This window comes from Hyla sarda, chromosome 1 (assembly GCF_029499605.1).
Source record: "Hyla sarda isolate aHylSar1 chromosome 1, aHylSar1.hap1, whole genome shotgun sequence".
Taxonomy (NCBI): Eukaryota; Metazoa; Chordata; class Amphibia; order Anura; family Hylidae; genus Hyla; species Hyla sarda.
Window position 1 is genome coordinate 339,022,819 of NC_079189.1, and position 25,955 is coordinate 339,048,773.

Below are 25,955 nucleotides of genomic sequence, written 5' to 3' on the forward strand. Positions count from 1 at the left end.
CCCATCTCTTCTGAGTATGGAGGTACCCCATAAGTTGACCAGAAGTGCACTACGGGCGAACTACAATGCTCAGAAGAGAAGGAGTCATATTTGGCTTTTTGAGAGTAAATTTTGCTCGGGGGCGTGTTGCATTTAGGAAGCCCCTATGGTGCCAGGAGAGCAAAAAAAACCCCCACATGGCATACCATTTTGGAAACTAGACCCCTTGAGGTACGTAACAAGGGGTACAGTGAGCATTTACCCCCACTGGTGTCTGTCAGATTTTTTGAACAGTGGGCTGTACGAAATTTTTTATTTGCACAGCCCACTGTTCCAAAGATCTGTCAGACACCAGTGGGGTGTAAATTCTCACTGCACCCCTCATTACATTCCGTGAGGGGTGTAGTTTCTGAAATGAGGTCACATGTGGGGTTTTGTTTTTTTTGCGTTTGTCAAAACCGCTGTAACAATCAGCCACCCCTGTGCAAATCACCTCAAATGTACATGGTGCACTCTCCCTTCTGGGCCTTTTTGTGCGCCCCCAGAGGACTTTGCCCCCACATATGGGGTATCTCCGTAGTCGGGAGAAATTGCATTACAAATTTAGGGGGGCTTTTTTCCCCTTTTACCTCTTGTCAAAATGAAAAGTATAGGGCAACACCAGCATGTTAGTGTAAACAATTAATTTTTTTACACTAACATGCTGGTGTAGACCCCAACTTCACCTTTTCATAATGGGTGAAAGGAGAAAAAGCTCCCCAAAATTTGTTAGGCAATTTCTCCCGAGTACGGCGATACCCCATATGTGGCCCTAAACTGTTATGTGGCCCTAAACTTGAAATACGACAGGGCTCCAAAGTGAAAGCGCCATGTGCATTTGAGGCCTGAATTAGGGATTTGCATAGGGGGTGGACATTGGGAATCACTGGCATAGAATACCCATAACAGGGTGCCTCCAGCTGTTGCAAAACTCCCAGCATGCTTGGACAGTCCACGGCTGTCCAGCAATACTGGGAGTTGTTTTTTTGCAACAGCTGGAGGCTCCATTTTGGAAACAGTGGCGTACCAGATGTTTTTCATTTTTATTGGGGAGGGGAGGGGGGCTGTGTAGGGGTATATGTATATGTAGTGTTTTTTACTTTTTATTTTATGGTAGTGTAGTGTTTTTAGGGTACAGTCACACGGGCGGGGGGTTACAGCGAGTTTCCCGCTGCGAGTTTGAGCTGCCGCGCAAAATTTGCTGCATCGCAAACTTGCAGCCTGATACTCACTGTAAGCCCCCTGCCCATGTGAATGTACCCTGTACATTCACAGGGGGGGGGGACCTCCAGCTGTTGCAAAACTACAACTCCCAGCATGCACAGTCTATCAGTGCATGCTGGTAGTTATAGTTTTGCAACAGCTGGAGGCACACGGGTTGGGAAACACTGAGTTAGGAAACAGACAATGTTTCCCAACCAGTGTGCCTCCAGTTGTTGCAAAACCACAACTCCCAAACATTCTCAGGCATGCTGGAAGTAGTAGTTCAGCAACATCTTTAGAGCCAGATGTTGCCGAACTACAACTCCCAGCATGCTTAGAGTTGTAGTTTTGCAACATCTGGAGGACTACAATTTGCAGACCACTAATACAGTGGTTCCCAATCTGTGCCCTTCCAGATGTTGCAAAACTACAACTCCCCGTATCCCAAAACTGTCCAGGCATGCTGGGAGTTGTAGTTCTGCAACATCTGAAGGGCCAGATGTTACAGAACTACAACTCCCAGCATGCCTGGACAGTAAGGGCATGCTGAGGATGTGTAGTTTTGCAACATCTGGAAGGGCACAGTGGTCTCCAAACTGCGGACCTCCAGATGTTGCAAAACTGCAACTCCCAGCATGCCCAGACGCCAAGGGCTGTCTGGGCATGCTGGGAGTTGTAGTATACAGGGTCCCATTACAGCAATGCATGTCGCTTTACGGTGACGTGCATTGCTGTAAAGGGCCCGACCGCGGCTGAAGAGGAACTCACCTGTCGCCGCCACCGCCGCCGTCTTCATCGCCGGGATCCGGGTCTTCAGGGACAAGGTAAGTACCGGGGCCGGGCCCCAGCACTCCCCCGTCCCCCGCCACGTCCTCCGGTCTTCCTCCCGTTCTCTCCGGACTTCCAGGGGCCGGGCAGGGCGGGAGGAAGTAACCGCCCCCCCTGCGATTGGTCGGTTAGCTAACCGACGGATCGCAGGGGATAGGAGGAGGTGGCAGGCTTGCCACCTCGCTCCTAGCCTCCAGCATGGTCCTGGCTGTCTGTGACAGCCGGGATCATGCAAAATTACCAGGCGGTCGGGTCACAGGGACCCGATCAGCCTGGTATCGCTGCAGATCGCAAGGGCGATTTCCATTGCGATTTGCGGCGATCGCCGACATGGGGGGCCTACATGGCCCCCCTCGGCATTTGCCCTGGATGCCTGCTGAAGCATTTCAGCAGGCATCCGCTTCAGATCTCTGCCCGGCGCGCGGCAGGGACCAGAAAACGCCAGGGCGTATGGATACGCCCTGGGTCCTTAAGGCCCAGGGTGTGAGGGCATATCCATACGCCCTGGGTCCTTAAAAGGTTAAAGCTGCACCTAGGCCCAATATGTTATTCTGAAGCTCTGTGAATAGCTGGACACACCACAAGAGCACTGGAGGTAACACAATGGGAATAATTAGAAAAGAAAACCCTCCTGTCAAGGTTCTACCTTTAGTTATTTAGAGGGGACAACAACATTAAACAATGTTTTACAGGCTGTGCACTCAATACTTTATACTGTAGTAGAGCGTCATTTCTAATGTCACATGAAAAGCTAAATATTAAAAATGTGAGGGGTATGCTCACTTGTGAGATACATTACCTTCTACTGACTTCCATTCTAAAACAAAACTTAAAAAGGAACATTTATCATTGTTTGCTTTAGTTTTGCTTATGTGCTACATATTTATCATACTAATACAGGAAGGTGATAAATTTAGAGCACATCGGTAAAACAAGTCTCAGCCGAGACCTTTTTGTGACTTTTTAAAATTGATCACAAAAGGGAGTTTTGTACTTCAGGTCAGACTTTGAGTGGACTTGAGACTTCTCTTTGCCTACGTGTGATATTCGCACATCATAAAAACGTGACCACAGCAAAATGAAAATTGCTTAGCTAAGGCTGCTTGCAACCTTATGCTTACCCACAAAAGTTGCATGTGCAAAAAAAAAAAACTAAATAAATGACCTTGATACCTCTCCCCTAGACCTTCAGATGAGAAATGGAGAGAAATGGAGAGAAATGCCAGTTAGTTTCAACTCTCAACCAACAGACGTCAGTACAGAGAATTGTCAGGTGTGTTTGTCTTTTACTGTCTGACCCCATTGTTCTAGGAAAGATTAGCCAGTAAGTAAGCCGTCTAGCTCGAGCTTGCCACCTACCCCTCCCCTCTCCATAGAGGTAACATGAATGTACATGTGTATGAAGAGGTCAGAAGAGAATGGTGGCTGAAAGTTTTTGAAAGTGTTTGACTTAATATTGTTCTTCAAAGCATAGCCTGCCCCATTAAAGCCTATGGCTACTGGACAATCTGCTTTACCTTTAGGTGGATATGGTCAAATTACAAATTACAATCCAAAAGAAAGAAAGTCAGTCATTTAATAAATGTACCATCTAATGTACTGTATTAATGTACAGTCTAAAAATGTTGTTGGGACATATGAATCGCATCAACAAGCCATTCTACTGATCTCTACAAGTGTTAGAATCTGTCAGTGTAGGACAGCCTGTTAATAAGCAGGTGCCTGAACACACTTTGTAATTAAAATACATTGATTAGATTTGCTTATTTTTGAAGGGTACTCCCATTTCAGCATGCTAGTCACTGTTTGGGATCCCCACTGATCCTGAGAACAGAGATGACATTTTCCCCAGAATGGAGCAAACGAGCGCACGCACGCACACGTTTGCCAGCACGCTGTTCATTCTCTATGGGGCTTCTGAGCATTGCTAAAACTCCACGCTAACTGTGCTGAAATACTTGTCCATTTGGCATGCATCAGTATACTCAGTCTACTATACTTCTCTAGGGAAGGAATCCTACAAAATATACACGGTGCTATACATTTTCTTTTCTGCAGGCTCATTGTATACAGGTGTATGCACCACATACTTATTTACTATTCTACTGCAGATTCCTCAACAGGACATGAGCCTATTGATAAGTCTAGTGCAGTCCCTATAGTGGGAGATAGTCACTCATCTGATGAGACACTGTTAATAAAATAATCTGGGTGCAGAAAATGTATCAAAATGCTTTAACTTATAAACAGGCCTTGTTGCTCACAGCAAACAAAGTGAATCTGTCACCAGTACTAACCTGCTAGTATAGGCTTATAAGTGCAGGGGACGCTGGTTACAAGGGTCTTTCTGTGCCCCCGTTTCTGAGGTATTGAGGAACAAGTTTATCTGTAAATTAGTTGCTTGGTTCCCTCAGGCAGTTCCCAAGCTCTGAGATACACTGTCCTGCCTGCCTGCTTCTTCCTTGAGAATCCCCCAAGTGCACCCAACAACTTGTTTACATTTATACATTTTCCCCAACAGCTCTGGAATGGGGGGCATAGAAAAGAAAGGTAAACACCCTTGTAAGCAGGGTCACCTGCATCAAGTCTGCACCAACAGGATAGTGTGGGTGACAGATTCAGGGGTGGGATTAGTTCTTTTCTCCTTAATTATGAATCGTTAGGGCTGTTTTGCATATTTTGGTCCTTGTCTCTTCTATCTGCCTCGGAGGCCAGAGCTTGTAGCAAGAACTGCACGCTCAGCCAATCACTGGGATGGGATGCAGCCAGATTCTGCTCTAAGCTTTCTTCTCAAATGTAGGTAGAAGAGACTAACAGTGGGGACCAGAAGCCATATCGGAGCTGCAGTGGGACCAGGGGTAGGCAAGTATAGCTTTCTTTCTACAATTCCAGCAAAAATTCATATATATACATATATACACACATACATATACACATACACATACATACACACACACATATATACACATATACATATACACACATACACACACACACACACTTAAAAAGAGCACCAATTTAGAGTAAAATCAGCATTTGGTTACGAAGTCTGTTACACAGCTGACAGGCAGGGCTTCACATCATTTATACAGGAAGCTTTGTGGCCCAGGATTTTTAGACCTGCATTAACAATAGGATCATCCGATGAACAAGCGCTATGTTTGTCGGCTGAGGATGTCTGGCCCTTTTAAGACTTTGTTTCCACTTAGCAGTTTGAGCCAAAGCCAGAAGTGGATCCAAAAGAAATGGACAATTCAAAAAGGAATGACTTCTACTTCTCCTTCCCACTGATCTACTGTGGCTCAAAAACTGCAGCAGCAGTTTTCCAAAAAAAAAGAAAAAAACTGTCAAGTGGAAACAAAGCCTTAGACTATGATCGCTGAAATTTACTGTACATTCACTTTAATGGGATTCCGCTGTTCCATTCACACAGTGGAATTTCCACAGCAAGCATTCCGCTGCAGAAATTCTGCTTTCTGCAAAAATATAAGCCCAGTCTTCTATTTTGTGAAATTCCACAGAGAAATCCCATTGAATTCAATGGTGTTAAATTTCGGCAAAATTCTTTTTAAAGAAGACAGAATTCTGCCAAAATTCCTTAGCAACTTTGCTGAATGGAATCTGTGCGGAATTTCGAACATGCATGTGAACATACCCTTAAACAGGTCAATTATCAGAAACAAAAGTTAATTTGGCCCATAATCACCCCATGTAAAACAAACCTATGACTGGTTGACATGGGTGGAAAGTTTTGATAAATAAGACCTATTGTTTCAAATTACAATATTGACCATGGAAACTCCCATCAAAAAAACAAAGACATCCTAAATATCGGAATTAGTGCAAATAATCCGCCAAATAAAATATAGGTTTATTTAAAACTTAATGAATAGGGAAAATACAAACTCCAAAAAAGTTCAATTTACTTCATAGTTTACAAATATACAAAATAGAAGTTGTCATAAATTTATATTACATATTTTATATGTAAAGTCCTATATAGAAAACACAAGACATTTGTTCTGGGTAAGGCATATGTGGAAGTAGACCATTGTACACATTATTGCACACAGAAACCACAGTGCATCACATACTGTCTGCATATACAAACATTTTATCTAAATAAATCAGGTTTACACACCTGACTTTGGTCAATTCAAGAAAATAAAAAAAAAGGATCGGAAGACAAACTAGGTTTCCTTGTCAAATATGCAGCAGTTTGAGAACTTTGGCTTCAATCTTTGGTACCTTTAAAGTATGAGCCTTTAAGCACCTTTAGCTAATATGACTTTATTCCTTCAACCAGCATTTTATTAGCTTTATTTTACTATGTGTGTGAAAATGCACACTTGTTAGAGTTTTGCATGGAATGAAAAGAAATTCAGTCTTCCTTGTATGTTACACATTTCATTCGGTAACCAGAGGTTTACTCATCAGAAGAACATGTAAGCCCTTCACCTGGCTGGTGGAGCTGGATGAGAAGACAGCAGCAGGTGGGCCTATATAGGACACCTGGTAAGAGTGCAACCACTATTTTTTCCAGTCATTGACCCTTGAGATATAGTCAATAAACAAAAATGTCCAGTTTTATCCAACAATGGAATGATTGAAGTCAAAGACAATATTCTCTTATAGAAAGTGTTCATTAAAATGGTATGTTCTCAGGCATGTAATCGAGAATGGTGATGCAGTCAATTGAGACTCCCAAGTCTTTTCACAACACATGGCAGCTTGTAGTGCTTATATTTGTTTTCCTCCCATCTCCATGTATTGTGTGTACTATAAATACTGAAAATCCTGTGGCAGTATTGGGTCTGTGACTACTTCATGCACTCAGAAGTGCCTTTTCATGTGCAAGGCAAGGTGGTCTGACCTAGAGAAAGCGCGGTCACACCTTTGACACTGGAAAGGCCGATGACCAGTGTGTTTCCGGTAGTGGCGTGTCAGTTCATCAGAGCGAGCAAATTTCCACCCACAGCCTTCCCAGTCACAGTGGTATGGCTTTTCACCTATGGGGAAAAAGTAGACAGTGATGAATTATTCAAACAGTATAGCAATACATACTGCAAGTCCACTATAAAAACAATGTAAAACACGGGGACTGTTTAGATGAAGCTGCCAGATTTATTTGGTTTTGTCACATAATACACGGTCTGTAATAAAGACTGGTATGGCTCACTTCACTTGTCATAAACCAGACAAGTCAAACCAGTTTATCTGCACTTTGACATTTGCAACACAAACTACCTTGGGTCTGTGGGCTGGTATATGTACAGTCCACATTCACAGAACATCTAAAGGGTGAATTCACACACGGCAGATTTGTTGCAGACATCTCTGCAACTGTTCTATTAATCTGAAATGACTCCACTTAGATAAATGGAATGGATTTTTCTTCAACAACTCTGCCACATGTGTGAACTCACACACAATCAGCAATAAATAAATGACCCACTGATGTAGATCATCATTTAATGTAAAACATTTTTGTAGGTCCTGAACAAGCATTATATGGCTTTCCCTAGGGGTGCAATGGTAATCAATGCTTCAACAGGGTCTTAGTTTTGTAGACATAAAATAGCATCATTGTATAATGAAATGTTTAGCACTTTTATTTACCGTAATTTTATATTCTTTATGTTAAAGATCTCTACTTGCAATCAGTAGACGGTTGCCTTCAAGTGACACATGAGCATGGCTGCTAAGGTGTAACAGAGCTCTGTACTCTGCTTACAAAAGGTGAATTAGGTTTCCATTCACTAACAGCAAGCAGAGATTACGAAAATGGTAAGGCTTTGACACAACTGTACATCTGCTACTAGAGTCCATTTACTAAATAACCAATTATCTTATTTAGGGGTCTTGTATATGTGCAAAAATGAGGTTTACTAGAAGGGCAGTGTATAAATGAGATACGACCAGAATAGTGTTATCTGGCAGGAGGGGGGGGGGGGGGGTGTCAACTATGCCCATTGTGTAAAATATTTAAAAAAAAAAAAAAAAAAAAAAAAATTATATATATATGGGTGCTTTCAGGGCCCGACACATCACGCTGCAGCTCAGGAAGAGGATCGCACCAGGGCCTGGAGTAGTACAGCAGAGGCACTGCTGGAGGTGAGTAAAGGTTAACTTTTTTTTTTTATATACTACACAATGGGCATAGTCCCGCTCCCCCCCCCCCCCCCCACTCCCGGATAACCCCTTTAAAAACATATTTTAGGGAGGTATACACATCTCAATGCAGCATATTATGGCTCTCGGCATCATGAGGAAGAATACAATTTAACAAACACTAATCCCCTTACTGTGCTCAAGAACATTAAGGGCAAGTTCACATTCAGTAGATCTGTTACAGAACGTTCTACATCTAATAATCAGTTCCATTCATTAGAACAGCATATTTGAGATGAATACGACAATTACAGAAATTTCTGCAACAAATCTAATTAATGTGAATTCACCCTAACTCTAAATACAACAATGCAAAATGTCTATTCTAAAGAGGTCATCTCTGCAAAAGAAAATGTAATAAATTTGCTGCCCAAATTGTGAAGCGCCCCCTAGTTGTTGAGAAGGCAGTTTTTCACAAATTACAAGTTGCACAGCCCTTTTTCTAGCTGCAGCAGTCTCTGGTTCAGCAACATAGCTGACTTCTTTTCTACTTATTCTGTTATGTGAAAAGTAAATAAAATCATTTTTCCATGGCCTACATGTCCAGGAGTAGTAATTTCACACCTATTGCTTACAACATGGGCCTATGTTTTTGTTATGAGTTGGGCAGGGTCACACACCATATCCACAATGTATTTTATGCTGTGGATTCTGCTACGAACAGACACAGGGCTACTCGGCCACAGCCCTGTGTGTGAAGTAAGGTTTGAAGGCTGGACTGTGCATGAATAGAAGCCGAGAGCTCACTCCAGTGGCTGACATCTTCGCTGCAGCCCGGTAGCCCTGTGCGTCTGCTTTTAGTATGTTTTTGCTCCTCCCTCTGTCCCGAGATAACACATCATCCTCTTCTGTCTCAGGGGGCTTGGCTGGATCTTGTCTAAACTCTAACTAGGTCCCCTGAGTGATGTCATCAACTCTGACCAGCCCCAACAGCTACATTACCATCTCAGTGTCATACACATATATATCTTTATTAGGACAATTAGAATGAGGTGCATTACAAGATGCTGCCTTGAGATAAATGATACCACCGGCAGAGGAGCAGACAGAGAATGAATACATTCAATGTTCTGCAACAGCTATGGGGAGGGAACTGGTAGGAGTGCTGTGGGAGGGGAGTTGGCAGAGTGGGTAGACAGAGCAGAGGGAAAGCAGTGCATTCTGGGAACTGTAGAACTGAGCAACTTCTTAGCCATTAAGTACAACCAGGATTTTGGTGGTTTAAAAATTGAGACAGACTGTTAAGCAATGCTATATTCTTCTGCAGCATTTTTTTTTTTTTTTTTTTTTTACCAGACAGAGTAACCCAATAAACAAACAAAAAAAAAAGGGGGGGGGGGGGGAGATCAGGTAGAAATCCAGGCGTTAAACCTTATTCAGGTAACTGTTGTAAAGGTATGTTTGTTTCAACATGCTTATGGTGATACATTATAACCCAAACCACATACAGACAGGGAATTGCATTGCATAAATAGTCAACATTACACAACAGTTCATGCCATGAAGTCACTGTAAGAAGAGGATATCCTGGTAAACAGATGGAATATTAAGGTGAATCTAATGGGGAGTAAATTAAACTCCTCTTCATTTAAATAAGTGTTCTGCATAGATGCAGGTCAGGTTTATCAATCTGCCTAAAGCTAAAACGGTCTGGTTTTGCCCATAACCAATCACAGCTCAGCTTATATATCTTGACAAGCTCTGGTAAAATGAATGCTGAGCTATGATTGGTTGTTGTGGGGAAAATCAGAAAGTTTTGGTTTCAGGTAGATTGATAAACTTACGCCAATGTTTAAAGCAGTGTTTATCAACCAGGGTGCCTCCTGCTGTTGCAAAACTGCAACTTCCAGCTTGCTTGGACAGCCAAAAGGTGTGACACATGGGCTATGGTCATTTTAGCACTGACTGATCTTGCTAACATGCTTCTTGTTTATGCAATTTAAAGTGCTATACTGTGCAATAGATGCTCAGAAAACTCGTTTTAGAAATCTGACTGGATTGTTTTATGGAACAATCTGCCCCATTTTGGTAAGTTTGGGGGAAAAAAAATTTAGGAAATGAGACACAAATGGTGCAAAGAATAGTAAATACACAATACGACAAAACCACCCAGGAAGAAGCCAAAAGTGTGGAGCAGATACATTAGTAAATCTGGGTCATTGTGTTTATGGGAAGACTAACGTAAGGCGTTTACTTTTCCATTACAATGGTCTAGAATGGAGGAGTGTTGAAACTTGATAAGGAAAATTTAATTTGATCTTGGCAAAGTAAAACAGGTCAGCTAGTATTGGTACACCAATAAAGAATGTCCCAGTTGCATAATACTTTTTGCCTTGAAAGGGTGTTTACCATTTTAGAGTGCTGGCATACCAATAGCGCATGCCATCACTATGATCAGTGGCAGTCTGATGTCTGGGACACTCCTCTTAAGATCAGATGTACGAAAGTGGACACAGCGCTGGTGTAGCACTGCCTCCACTGTTTTTCACTCTGCAGGGATGTGGGGGTCTAAGACATCAGACACCTAGTCTTAAAGTGATGGCCTATCATTAGGATTTGCCATCAATTTATGAAATGGGAACACTTATTATATAGCAAAAAGTAAAAAAAAAAATTAAAAAATTAAAAAACTTCTGCATTAAGGATAAAGTTTTACCATGACAAAAGTGACAAGAAACGGCTAGACAGTGGATTTCGAATTGTACAAGAACGTCAATAAGACTTAGTCTACTAAGGTATGTTCTTAACACCGACAAGTCCGCTGCTTCCAAGTGGGGATTTCTGCAATTATCATGGCCTTGGCCCTCAGGGCTTCTGCGGCAGTGTCTCAAAAGATCAAAGCCATTGTCTTCATTGTTAGCTGCAAATATGTTCTACTATTCTAAAAATGAATCTGATCTGTGGTAAACTTGTTGCAAACTTGGCCAGGGTCCACAGACATTAACCACACCTCAAAACCTTGTGAAATGTTTTTCCACTTGAAAGTCGGTGACAAATATCTAACTGCCCTTATTGACAACTCCTGGCACAAAAGAGAAATAGAAATAAAAAGAACAAGCAGCTCTTGTGTGAAAAACAACTCCGAATCCCTCCGCTATTTCAGAGAGTTGGAAAACAGGTCATTAAAGTTTCATAAATCGGGATTTAAACTTGGGTCTCTTTCTGCCCTAGTAAAGAGTGCTTTTATTTAAACAAGGTGTCTTTCTTGTGTCATTCTCAGTATGGAAGAGGTGATCTAAACAAACTAATTCATAAGACAGGATGAGTCTTTCCTTAACCAAATGTGAGCAGGTAAGGGAGACTCGGCAAACATTTTACCTGAGATATCAAAATCATCAAATGTAGATGTATTGAAAAGGCAAATAGGAAGTTGTTTTGTATTTTTCTTATTTTAAAGATTGTTTGATAAATAAGCCCCCTACTTCAACAAACCATGACTGTGCCACCAGGGCTTTGCTTCTTCTCAAAGATTATGTAAATATTTAGAATAAAAAGATAAAAACAGAAAACTTTACTATATTGTATGTGTAAAAGCTTTGTGACAGTAACCAAAAGATGAATCTCCGCCGTAAAAAACAAACAAACTACACTTTACTGACACATACTTCCGCGTGCCATCTTTCAAACATTTTAGAAAACCAATTTATGAGTTAAGTTTAATTAACAAAAACATTTTAATGAGTTTCCTATTTTTGGGAGAGATCATATGATTATATAAGGACTGATTGTGTAAATTTGAGAAATTATTTAGGTCTAAAATAAGTGTTCTAACAAATGGCAAGAGGAGAATTTGAGGCTATGTTCACACAGTCAGGTTTTAAATGCAACTGACTAGAAAGCCAGGACTTGAATTTAAGAGAGAAGTTTCACTGTTTCCTTTACAAGTCTTCCCTTTAGTAGTAGTAATAATAGTTCTTTATAATAATTATTGTTCTGTATAAAGCACACACAGATCCCACAGCGCTGTACACTCCAACTGGTCCCTGGCTCAATCGTAAATCACCTGGCAGTAGGTTTTATTATTAATTGCAATTAAAACCTGAACTTTAGAACGCAACCTAAAAAGAAGAAAAGTGATAAACCAGAACAAGTATGACATATCTTCATTAATAATCTTAATTTTTTTTTATGTTTTCACCAACTTTAAAAGTGCAATTAAAAATAAATATATGTGGATTTTTTTTCCCCAGCCGACGGTGACCAATGGCCAAAAGGTAGAACATGCGCATATTTGCATATACACAAACATTTTTAGACTTCGTGTTTACAGACCCAAAATGGAAACTTGCTGTTCAGGTTCAGATCTGTGACCACTTTGCATCCTTGATGTAAACTATTTGTAGAAAATGTATTCTTTTACTTTATAGGCTCTTTTTATGCTTTACTCTGTAATATGCCTAAAGTTTTGCCAAGAGTAAAACCACAAAACCCAACATTATAAATAGTCTCCAGAAGGAAGCAGAGGACTGTGGGCACAGATGTTTATGCAAAGTACACTTGTGTTTTGTAACATTTTGCTATATGAACTAGCCATTACCAAAAACTATAGCACCCCAAATTTGTAGTGAGAGGATACACTATCATACCTGTATGTGTGCGCAGATGGGCCTTTAGATGTGAACTTTTGGTGTAGGTCTTTCCACAGCCTGCATACTCACACGTGTGAGTTGCTGTTCTTTTCCTGGGCCAGGACTTGCGACCCCTCTTGGGCTTAACATCTTCTGACATACAGCTGCCGGGGGTTAAAAGCTCTAGAGGTGAAGAGGGTGGAGTCAGCATCACTTCTTGTTTCAATAGTTGAAAGTTTAAAGGTTCTTCAAAAAGATTTAGATAAGACTGACCTTGATACTGAAGCTGAGTTGGAGGCAGCTGGGACTGCTGCTGGTCAGGTGAAAAATGAGGAAAACTTGCAGAAGTATGGTAGCCAGGAGGTATTGACAGAGATGGGTGGCTTAATGCCTGAGGGGATGCATGGCAATCTCTTACCATTAGCTCATCTGGGGACAAAGGTTGGTTAGTCCTGCTTGGCAGCACCCTTCCCACTTGGAAGTCATGCTGCCCTTGTGACTGCTGACCTTGTCCATCCATTTGGCAGGAGATAGCACAAGGTGCAGGTGGTTCCTGCTTGATCTTTTGACACATCCTTGGTAGCTGATGGCTAGTATATACCATGGGACTGTCCATGCCAGAACCACCCTTCCTAACACTGACTGGCTGGCCATAATCACTCATGTCCACTGCAGCCTTTAATACAAATTTGCCTTGGAGACTAGTCTGTGCTTGCTGCATATAAACCGGGTCCAAGTCAGGTCTCAAAAGCTCAGCCACAAATCCACCAGATGGAGACACATCATTTATATCCGCCAGGTTAAAAGTGGGGTTTGGCACAGTGGATTCCCTAGGACTGTATATAAGGGTGGTGCCTCCAGATGCTTCCTGGGGGCAAGGTAGCTGGTATGTAAAATTACAGTTGGCAGGTGGCGAGAGAGCGCCAGACATGCTGTCTGGTAGTGATACTGCAGGTGGAGGTGATGAGGCAGTAGCAGAGGAAGACGATGAGGAAGAAGCCACCATAGACTCCTGATGAATGAGAGAATTAGACAGTATAAAATCAAAGTCCAGCAGCTCATTGAATTCTTCTTGATCTCTGCGAGACCCCAAAGCTGTAGAGTGTCCCTCTACACCATCATAGGGCCGAGACTGAGACTGGTTAAGTACGGGATGCCTTTTCATGTGGGACAGCTCTTCTCTCCACCTCTGTAGGAAAAAGTAAGACAGCTTCCTTAATAACACAGCTACCAAATACAGGACGGCTTAAAAAAAAGCTGAAATTTGTCAAGTACATGACAATTCTGCAAACAGGTAACAACCTTATATTAGATTTGGTCCTTACAAGCGTCAACTAGACAACAGTTAATGTGCATTTGGCATTTCCTTTCTATTTTAACATTTCCCCTTTAGGAAAATTAATGTGTACACTGGTTTCTAAGATAACGCCAGACAGAGCCCCTTCTATTTTCCATCTGAACGCTATCACAAGGAGATGAGTAAGATGCAGGCACTGAACAGCAAAGCTCTGTAATGCAAAAGCAATAACTGTGCCATAGTGAAAAGGAGGGGAGCAGGACAAAGTCAAAACTTTTTTTTCTGAAGTTAGAACTAGAATTCCATGTAAGCCAGCTGAGATGGATGAAGCAGAGCTCACTACTGAGGCTTCTGTGCAGAATGTGCGGAGTGGGTGCTAAATGTCAAACCTGTCAACCCATGTGTAGCAGCAGTGTCCCCCAACCTGCGGCTCTCCAGCTGCTGCATAACTACAACTCCCATCATTACTGCATGACAATGGTACTTTTGCTGGAGAACCACAGGTTGGGGGACACACAGATGATGTTTTAGAATGAATTAACCCAGGACGTAAGAGTCCTGAATGGGAGATGACAAGAACATTCTATGACCAGAAAGGACTGTTCTGCTATAGATGTAACAAACCGGACATAAAACTTTATGTACACACAAACCTGATTCTAGTAGCGCATTCTTTATAGCCAGTCTGGTGACTACAAAGTGTCCACATAGCCTGGTCAAAGATTGCACCAGAGCCTGGCACAAGAACTTTCCCAGCGCCAGCTGTAGCTCACTATGGTTAGGCAAGGCATGGGAGGGAAGGATAGGGTTATCCTCTTTAGGATACTCAGGGAAGGCATGGGAGGGAAGGATAGGGTTATCCTCTTTAGGATACTCACGTGGCCAACACTTGCCTGTCTCAACACTTTGTCCTTGCCCGGGGTCCCCGCTGTAAAGGTGGAGATGGATGGCAGTAAGGTCCCGCTGAGAGCCATGTCACACTCACTGGGCGGCTGCCTGGGCACAGATACACAACAGTCACATCACACTGCAGACACATACATGCACTATGATGGCATGACAGCAATAAGCAAAGAGGCCAAATACTAGCACTAAACCCTTGGTAATATATGCAGGGTAACTACAAGTCTCAGCATGACTGACCAGGTGATCAGCTACTGCTAGATAATGAATAATGTACAAACATCTAAAAACTGTCATCTGCACATATGCAAATGTAACCTGCCAGATAAGTAATGTATAAACACCTAAAAACTATTTGCAAATGTAACCTGCCAGATGATCAGTAATGTATAAACACCTAAAAACTATCATATGCAAATATAACCTGCCAGATGATCAGTAACATATAAACACCTAAAAACTATAATCTGCACATATGCAAATGTAACCTGCCAGATGATCAGTAATGTTTAAACACCTAAAAACTAATCTGCATATGTAATCTGCCAGATCAGTAAGGTATAAACACCCAAAAACTATCTGCACATATATATAACCTGTCAGATGATCAGTAATGTATAAACACCTAAAAACTATAATCTGCACATATGCATGTAACCTGCCACATGATCAGTAATGTACAAACACCCAAAAACTACCTGCACACATATATATAACATGCCAGATGATCAGTAATGTATAAACACCTAATACCTATAATCTGCACATATGCAAATGTAACCTGCCAGATGATCAGTAATGTATAAACACCTGAAAACTATAATCTGCACATATGCAAATGTAACCTGCCAGATGATCAGTAATGTATAAACACCTAAAAACTATAATCTGCACATATGCAAATGTAACCTGCCAGATGATCAGTAATGTATAAACACCTAAAAACGTATCGGCATATAGGTAAATCTGTCCTGTTCACACCTACCTCATGAACCTCAGCAGAGCTCGTCTTGGGAGAGGTGAGAACAGCTACGTCCACATAAGACACAGCAAGACCAAACAAATCCACACGGGACACAAGTTTATGGGAGATCGTCCATAGAGGCTGCAGCTTCCACACGGACACTGCGGACTAGACACTAGTGATTAGATAATGCAGGGTGAAGCGCGGCTCCAGGGATTCCTTCACTCCAGCCCGTCATACATAACATCGTCCGGGGATCCCCGCCAGCTGCTGCCATGAGCACCGCCTCCCGCGTCTCTCCCCAACCTTGTGTTCTCCGTCACTGCGAGCGGCCGCCGCGGCTGACAAGCCTTATAAATGGGGGGCGGGAATGACAAGCGTGCCCACGCTCTAAGCCACACCCATTTCCCGCCCCGAGTCCCTTCATAACAATCCCCCAGATTCCCGCCCATTTTTTTTCCCCCTAAACTGTCACTAGCGTTCCGTCCTTTCACAAATGTGGCCGCTAGAGGCGCTCGCTACTTTTGTTAATAGGGTAAACGTTAAAACGGTTATCATGTGACTAGGGCTCAATCTAGAACAGTGTTTCCCAACCAAGATGCCTCCAGCTGTTGCAAAACTACAACCCCCAGCATGCCCGGACAGCCAACGGCTGTCCGGGCATGCTGGGGGTTGTAGTTTTGCAACAACTGGAGTCACCCTGATTAGGAAACACTGATCTAGAAGAGAACGCCAGCAGGTACCCAGCGCGGCCACAGGTGGGAGGCTCCTTAGAGAGCAATACGAGGGCGCGGCCTAGGGCCGTGACGTCAGAAGAGCAGCTGGCTGGCAAGCGCTGCCCTGGCTGTGACGGTAGTAGCGGCTTCGGCGTCAGTCACAGGAGCCTGAGAAGGTGGGCGCGGCTGTTGGGCTCGTGACGTCACGGCTCTGTTTAGAAAGCCAAACAAAGCTGGTTGCTAGGAGACGGCGCGCAACCGGACGTGGGAGTCCCTGAGACGGGTGCGCGCGGGAACTTAGCGTAGTGTAGGAGAATACTTCAATACAGGAATATAGGCAATACGTGGAGCACCGGGTCACAGTGTAACATATTTCTACACAACTGACATGCAGTAGGGACAGTGGACTCAAGACCCTCACTTATCCCTAGAATAAGGGGCTGCTTTTATTCTATTCTCCAAGCCAACAGTTTATGTACAGCTGACTCTGAGGAGAAAAGAGCGGCACAGCGCCTGGGGGCATGCTTCTTCCCCTTCTTCCGGTGATCAGTGAGGGTCTCAGCAGCTGGATGCCCACTGATCTCAAATTATGACGTCAGAAGTTTATTGAAGCGTCACCGTCACATTTCAAAAGTTTAGATAGCACTAGGTCTCAGTCCTGAGACCCACTGCGACGGCGAGTTACATCCGGGCAAAGTGCGCCAAAGCTGTCAGTCAAATCCGGCTCTTTCACTGCATAAGTCTAAGGCAGTGTTTCCCAACCAGTGTCCTTCCAGCTGTTGCAAAACTACAATTCCCTGCATGCACAGACCGCCTGAGTATGCAGGGAGTTGTAGTTTTTAGAGATGAGCGAACTTACAGTAAATTCGATTCGTCACGAACTTCTCGGCTTGGCAGTTGCTGGCTTTTTCTGCATAAATTAGTTCAGCTTTCAGGTGCTCCCGTGGGCTGGAAAAGGTGGATACAATCCTAGGAGACTCTTTCCTATGACTGTATCCACTTTTCCAGCCCACCGGAGCATCGGAAAGCTGAACTAATTTATGCAGGAAAAGTCAGCAACCGCCGAGCCAAGAAGTTCGTGACGAATCGACTTTACTGTAAGTTCGCTCATCTCTAGTAGTTTTGTAAGAACTAGAGGCACCCTTGTTGGGAAACACTGGTCCATGGAGTAGAAAGGTTGGGGAGTAGGGGCGCATGGCAGCGGGTGTCTTTAGAAAGTTTTTTCAACTGACAGTAACGCTTTAAAATGTAACTGCTACACAATATGATAAATGACCATAGTGCAGCACTGTGTACTAAAGACATTTTTAATCATTAAACCTATGGTCGACTTCAATAATTCAATATAGCACCGTTTTGATGGTCCTCCCCTGTAACTGTGCAATATCAGACCGAGACTCCTGCCGCCAGGTCTCATTCTAATACTGCACAGTTATGAATGGCAGGGGGACAGTGAACAATGGCACTATATTAAAGGAGAACTCCAGCCAAAACTAACTTAAGGGTACGTTCACACGAGCGGACCCAAGTATATTTTACGCTGCAGATCCGCGGCTAAAGCACCCCTGCATGGTGGTTTTACATGTGCTTGTTCGGAGTGGCAATAGGCCACTCTGAGCAGACACACTGAAGCGATGTGGGAATTGCTGCGCATGCACGGCTTACTCGCACAAATCGCGGCCGCTCCCCCTGCTCCATGAGCTAGGCAGAGAGCAGCTGCGCTGTGCGAGTATACTGCGCATGCGCGCTGCGACTCACACATCACAGTGTGTCTGCTCATAGCGGCGTTTTGCCACTCTGAGCAGGCACATGTTAAGCCACCATTCAGGGGTCCTTCAGCAATTTGCAGAGACAGGTACGAAGCAGAAAATATGCACGTGTGAACGCACCCTAAGGGTGCGTTCACACGCTAGTATCTAGCAGCGGATTTTCCGCTGCAGCAAATCTGCTGCGAGTTACGCTACCATTAATTTGAATGGGACCGCGGACAGTCCACAAATCTGACATTATTGCGGACTGTCTGTGGATTTAAATCAATTGTAGCATAACTCGCAGCGGATTTCCCGCAGCGGAAAATCCGCTGCTAGTTACTAGCATGTGAACGTACCTTAAAGGGGTACGCCGGTGGAAAACTTTTTTTTTTTTTTAATGAACTGGTGCCAGAAAGTTAAACAGATGTGTAAATTACTTCTATTTTAAAATCTTAATTCTTCCAGTACTTATCAGCTGCTGTATACTACAGAGGAAGTTCTTTTCTTTTTGAATTTTCATTCTGTCTGACCACAGTGCTCTCTGCTGACACCTCTGTCCATGTCAGGAACTGTCCAGAGCAGGAACAAATCCCCATAACAAATCTATCCTGCTCTTGACAGTCCCTAAAATGGACAGAGGTGTCAGCAGAGAGCACTGTGGTCAGACAGAAAAGAAATTCAAAAAGAAAAGAATTTCCTCTGGAGCATACAGCAGCTGATAAGTACTGGAAGGATTAAGATTTTTTAGTCCAATGGAGTGAATACTTATACAAGGCACCTCTGTGATTTCCTCTATGGAGATGGGATCCTCTTTGCCGGTTATAACTCCCGTTATGCTCCGTTACAATAACAGACGTTAATGGCAGACAAAGTAGGAAAAAAAAGACACAGTGTGAAAGAAGCCTTATACATCTTGTTTAAATCTACCCAGTGCCCTTTTATTGTTTTTATCGTAATGTGTACTTTATACAACTATTTCTCAACTTTGTAATAGCAATACATCAGCAATACAAGTCATTACTCTTTCTGTTTTAGCTGATTGCAAGTTTCTACACATGAATGCATTAGCAAAAAGTATTATTTTAACCCCTTCCCCAAACAGCATTTTTTTTCCCTATTTTCACACAGCAGAATTTAATTCAACGTCTGCATTAATTTGGCCGGAATTCTGCAGCTTTCAGGCTTTTGCAGAATTTTGAAATACTTTTTTCAGAATTCTGCCCTGTGAACATAGCCTAAAGACGAAGATTGTACCTGCCAGATAGTGCTGCAGTGGCCTCTCATCACCCACTTTTGATTATGTCTGTCCAGCATCTCTCATGGGGTGTGGGTAATGGCAGCCAGTCCTTCAAGGATCCTGGTAGTGGGCACATGTCCTGAGTTAACATAGGGGCCTCTGACTTCTCCTTTATGCTCTACTCTGTGGGCAATTTCTGGGGATGACAGCAGTGCGCCCTTTAGTTGTAGTGGTGCACTTCCATTTGATGCCAGCATGCTGGATTGCAGGGAACTTTATGCACTCTAGTGATGGTGACGGCACCCCGTGCACCTTACTTTCTTGTTTTCTTCTAAGAATCTTCTGTTTTAATCACTGAGTGATATGTGCTGGTCACCTGTCCTTAAATCTTTTAAAGGGGTATTCCAGGCCAAAACTTTTTTTTTTAAATATATATACATCAACTGGCTCCGGAAAGTTAAACAGATTTGTAAATGACTTCTATTAAAAAATCTTAATCCTTCCAATAGTTATTAGCTTCTGAAGTTGAGTTGTTGTTTTCTGTCTAACTGCTCTCTGATGACTCACGTCCCCGGAGCTGTGCAGTTCCTATGGGGATATTCTCCCATCATGCACAGCTCCCGGGACGTGACATAATCATTGAGCAGTTAGACAGAAAACTTTAGAAGCTAATAACTATTGGAAGAATTAAGATTTTTTAATAGAAGTAATTTACAAATCTGTTTAGCTTTCCGGAGTAAGTTGATAAATATATATATATATATATATATATATATATATATATATATATATATATAAAAAAGGTTTTGCCTGGAATACTGCTTTAAGCTAACTATATTGGGTATTACAGCTCAGTATATTTCTATGATGCTGATTTCTGACCCCTGTCAGGCTGAAAATGGAGACCCTAAAAACCCTGGTCCAGTGAGTAGTCTGGTGTTGCACATATCAGACTGCTGGCATCAGACTGTGAGTGATTTATGATATAGGCGGCACTTGCTGTATATAGAGCGGGCACTGCTCCTGACAGGTAGATCCCTGACAGCATGCACAGATATACACAAATTGGCTTGAAAATGGTCCTGGGTGAACCAAAACATTGCCCCTCATTTACTTAGAAAATTGGGTTGTAAGTCTATGTTGCTTTCTTACCTGACTGCTTTTTTCCCCTGGTATTTATTATTATGTCGCATCCTGTTTGTCGCACTGGGTTTTGTTGGTTTTATTTTCCAACTCCTTTGAGTTATCGGGAAAAAATCCACAACAATTCAACAAATTCGGGTTGGAAACCTTCATAAAAACGTGGGAAAGCTCAGAAATGTCGGGTTACGCCCCTTTTTCGGGTTTGGGAGAATCCACATGGGGTCCGTCGGGAAAAAATGTTGCATCGTGTCGCAGACTGGCGCAAGATATCTGCAACATGTCGCAGACAAAGATGCGCCAAAAAAACCCGACAAAACAAGTCAGGTTTACAATAGTAAATAAGGGCCAGTGTGTAATATTTTCTTTGTACACCAGCTACCTCTATGGAATTTAATGTATATCCAGTCTGAAGTTGAAATTGTCCTCTATATGGAATGTAAACTGTTTGTAATTATACACTTTAGAGATGAGCAAACTTACAGTAAATTCGATTTGTCACAAACTTCTCGGCTCGGCAGTTGATGACTTTTCCTGCATAAATTAGTTCAGCTTTCAGGTGCTCCGGTGGGCTGGAAAAGGTGGATACAGTCCTAGGAGACTCTTTCCTAGAAATGTATCCACCTTTTCCAGCCCACCGGAGCACCTGAAAGCTGAACACATTTATGCAGGAAAAGTCATCAACTGCCGAGCCGAGAAGTTCGTGACGAATCGAATTTACTGTAAGTTCGCTCATCTCTAATACACTTTTTCTCATTGAGGGAGATTTTTCAAAACCTGTGCAGAGGAAGAGTGGTGCAGTTGCCCATAGCAACCAATCAGATTGCTTCTTTCATTTTCCACAGGCCTCTTTAGAGGCCTGTGGAAAATGAAAGAAGCGATCTGATTGGTTGCTATGGGCAACTGCACCACTCTTCCTCTGCACAGGTTTTGATAAATCTCCCCCATTGAGTGTTAATAAAATTCATGCTTGCTTACAGCCTGGAGTGCCAAAGAAAAAAATGAAGTTGTGGGTCTTGGTCTACAATGTGGTGACTTATATGAACTTTAGTATGGTGCTATTAAAAAGGACACACTATCCCACAAGTCCTAATATGGCTATGTCAAATGTCAATAAATAAGTTGGAGCTATTAGAATGGAAACATTAGAAAATGAAGAAGATTGAGCAGTAAGGCCCAAATTGGCTAGGTCACTTACGGGTTTAAAGGTGTACTCCACTGGAAATTATAATTTTTTTTTTAATCCACTGGTGTCGAAATTATTATTATTATTATAATTTTTTTAATCAACTGGTGTCAAAAAGTTAAACATATTTGTAAATTACTTCTATTAAAAAATCTTAATCCTTCCAGTACTTATTAGCTGCTATTTGCTCCACAGGAAGTTCTTTTCTTTTTAAGTTTCCTTTCTGTCTGACCACAGTGCTCTCTGCTGACACCTCTGTCCATTTTAGGAAATGTCTAGAATAGGAGAAAATCCCCATAGCAAACCTATCCTGCTCTGGACAGTTCCTAAATGGACAGAGGTGTCAGCAGAGAGCACTGTGGTCTGACAGAAAGGAAATTAAAAAAGAAAAGAACTTCCTGTGGATCATATAGCAGCTTATAAGTACTGGAAGGATTAAGATTTTTTAATAGAAGTCATTTACAAAATATGTGTAACTTTCTGGCACCAGTTGATTAAATTTTTTTTTCCAGGGGAGTACCCCTTTAAAGATCCTACAATACAACCATCACTAGATTAAAATAAATCAGAAGTATATGCCTTTTATAGTGGGTTTTATTAGCTACTGTTTGCAATTTGAGTTGTTTGTATCCTTGTTACGAAAGACCATAAATCATAATGAACCAGCTATGTAATTATAATAATGAAAGTCTTGTCATGGTAACTGTTAAATAACAGAAGATTTCAAATATAAGTAATTTATGGCTGTTTCTCATATCTGAACAAAGGTCAAGTGTGCATATTTATATATTAACAATAGGACCATTTTATCCAAAATGCTTGTGCTGTATATGTCCTGATGTCTTTTCATTCTTTTAACCCCTTAAGGACCCAGCCCATTTATACCTTAAGGACCCGGCCATTTTTTGCACATCTGACCACTGTCACTTTAACCCCTTAAGGACTTAGCCCTTTTTCACCTTAAAGGAGTACTCCGGCGCACACTTTTTTCCTTTTATCCCGTCCGGGCTGCAAAATAAAAGAAAACACACTTTCTCTTACCTGCCAACGAGCCCCCGGAGCTCCGGTACACTTCGGTACAGGTGTTTGGTCCCCGGGCTGTATTCTTCTTACTTCCTGTTAGCCCGGCACGTCACACGGAGCTTCAGCCTATCACCGACTGCAGCAATGTCCCGCTTCGGCCGGTGATAGGCTGAAGCTCCGTGTGACGTGTCGGGCTAACAGGAAGTAAGAAGAATACAGCCCGGGGACCGAACACCTGTACCGGAGTGTACCGGAGCTCCGAGGGCTCGTTGGCAGGTAAGAAAAAGTATTTTTTCTTTTATTTTGCAGCCCGGACGGGATAAAAGGAAAAAAGTGCGCGCCGGAGTACTCCTTTAAGGACTCGGCTGTTTTTTGCAATTCTAACCATTGTCACTTTAAACATTAATAACTCTGGAATGCTTTTACTTATCATTCTGATTCTGAGATTATTTTTCGTGACATATTCTACTTTAACATAGTGGAAATTTTTGTGGAAAATTGCATCCATTCTTGGTGAAAAATCCCCAAATTTGATGAAAAAAAAGAAAATTTTGCATTTTTCTAACTTTGAAGCTCTCTGCTTGTAAGGAAAATGGATATTCAAAATAATTTTTTTTTGGGTTCACATATACAATATGTCTACTTTATGTTTGCATCATAAAATTTATGAGTTTTTACTTTTGGAAGACACCAGAGGGCTTCAAAGTTCAGCAGCAATTTTATAATTTTTCACAAAATTTTCAAAATCCCTATTTTTCAGGGACCAGTTCAGTTTTGAAGTGGATTTGAAGGGTCTTCATATTAGAAATACCCCACAAATGACCCCATTATAAAAACTGCACCCCCCAAAGTATTCAAAATGACATTCAGTAAGTGTTTTAACCCTTTAGGTGTTTCACAGGAATAGCAGCAAAGTGAAGGAGAAAATTAAAAATCTAAATTTTTTACACTCGCATGTTCTTGTAGACCCAATTTTTGAATTTTTGCAAGGGGTAAAAAGGAGAAAATTTTTACTTTTATTTGTAGCCCAATTTCTCTCGAGTAAGCACATACCTCATATGTCTATGTAAATTGTTCTGCGGGCGCAGTAGAGGGCTCAGAAGGGAAGGAGCGACAAATGGTTTTTGGGGGGCATGTCACCTTTAGGAAGCCCCTATGGTGTCAGAACAGCAAAAAAAAACCACATGGCATACCATTTTGGAAACTAGACCCCTCAGGGAACATAACAAGGGGTAAAGTGAACCTTAATACCCCACAGGTGATTCACGACTTTTGCATATGTAAAAAAAAACAAAAAAAAATTTTTTACCTAAAATGCTTGGTTTCCCAAAAAATTAACATTTTTAAAAAGGGTAATAGCAGAAAATAACTCCCAAAATTTGAAGCCCAATTTCTCCCGATTCAGAAAACACCCCATATGGGGGTGAAAAGTGCTCTGCTGGCGCACTACAGGTCTCAGAAGAGAAGGAGTCACATTTGTCTTTTTGAAAGTAAATTTTGCTCTGGGGGCATGCCGTATTTAGGAAGCCCCTATGGTGCCAAAACAGCAAAATAAAAAATAAAAAAAAACACATGGCATACTGTTTTGGAAACTAGAACCCTCGGGGAACGTAACAAGGGGTTAAGTGAACCTTAATACCCCACAGGTGTTTCACGACTTTTGCATATGTAAAAAAAAAACATTTTTTCCCCTAAAATGCTTGTTTTCCCAAAAATTTTAAATTTTTAAAAAGGGTAATAGCAGAAAGTAACCCCCAACATTTGAAGCCCAATTTCTCCCGATTCAGAAAATACCCCATATGGGGGTGAAAAGTGCTCTGCTGGCGCACTACAGGTCTCAGAAGAGAAGGAGTCACATTTGGCGTTTTGGAAGCAAATTTTGCTCTGGGGGCATGCCGCATTTAGGAAGCCCCTTTGGTGCCAGAACAGCAAAAAAAAAAACACATGGCATACTATTTTGGAAACTAGACTCCTCGGGGAACGTAACAAGGTGTAATGTGAACCTTAATACCCCACAGGTGTTTCACTACTTTTGCATATGTAAAAAAAATAAAACATTTTTTTACCTAAAATGCTTGGTTTCCCAAAAATTTTACATTTTTAAAAAGGGTAATAGCAGAAAATACCCCCCAAAATTTGTAACACAATTTCTCCCGAGTACGGCAATACCCCATATGTGACCCTAAACTGTTGCCTTGAAATACGACAGGGCTCCAAAGTGAGAGCGCCATGCGCATTTGAGGCCTAAATTAGGGATTGCATAGGGGTATTCTACGCCAGTGATTCCCAAACAGGGTGCCTCCAGCTGTTGTAAAACTCCAAGCATGCTTGAACTGTCAGTGGCTGTCTGGCAATACTGGGAGTAGTTGTTTTGCAACAGCTGGAGGCTCCGTTTTGGAAACAGTGGCGTACCAGACGTTTTTCATTTTTATTGGGGAGGGGAGGGGGGCTGTGTAGGGGTATGTGTATATATGTAGTGTTTTTTACTTTTTATTTTATTGTGTGTTAGTGTAGTGTAGTGTTTTTAGGGTACAGTCGCACGGGCGGGGGTTCACAGTAGTGTCTCGCTGGCAGTTTGAGCTGCGGCAGAAAATTTGCCGCAGCTCAAACTTGCAGCTGGATACTTACTGTAAACCTCCGCCCATGTGAGTGTACCCTGTACATTCACATTGAGGGGGGGGGGGGGGGAACATCCAGCTGTTGCAAAACTACAACTACCAGCATGTACGGTCTATCAGTGCATGCTGGGAGTTGTAGTTTTGCAACAGCTGGAGGCACACTGGTTATGAAACACCGAGTTTGGTAACAAACTCAGTGTTTTGCAACCAGTGTGCCTTCAGCTGTTGCAAAACTACAACTCCCAGCATGCACTGATAGACCGTACATGCTGGGAGTTGTAGTTATGCAACAGCTGGAGGCATACTACTTTGGCTGGGGATGCTGGGGATTG

The 25,955-nt window shown here is 42.3% G+C and overlaps 1 protein-coding gene across 7 annotated transcripts in view; it reads right to left on the reverse strand.

Annotated features, from left to right (window-relative positions):
• Window positions 1-5,899: 5,899 nt before the first annotated feature.
• Window positions 5,900-25,955, reverse strand: part of KLF4 (KLF transcription factor 4) — a 33,734-nt gene continuing 13,678 nt past the window's right edge. The window contains exons 1-5 of one of the 7 annotated variants that reach the window (XM_056520403.1): window positions 15,974-16,617; window positions 14,964-15,081; window positions 13,062-13,977; window positions 12,807-12,971; window positions 5,900-7,058 (exon numbers count right to left, since the gene is read on the reverse strand). In XM_056520403.1, the coding sequence (XP_056376378.1) occupies window positions 6,883-7,058; window positions 12,807-12,971; window positions 13,062-13,977; window positions 14,964-15,081; window positions 15,974-15,978 (1,380 nt within the window). In that variant the 5' untranslated portion in view covers window positions 15,979-16,617 and the 3' untranslated portion in view covers window positions 5,900-6,882. Of the gene's footprint in view, window positions 7,059-12,806; window positions 13,978-14,963; window positions 15,082-15,973; window positions 16,618-25,955 lie in introns of those variants that run through there. The other 6 variants (XM_056520393.1, XM_056520383.1, XM_056520375.1 and 3 more) reach the window with 6 other exon arrangements.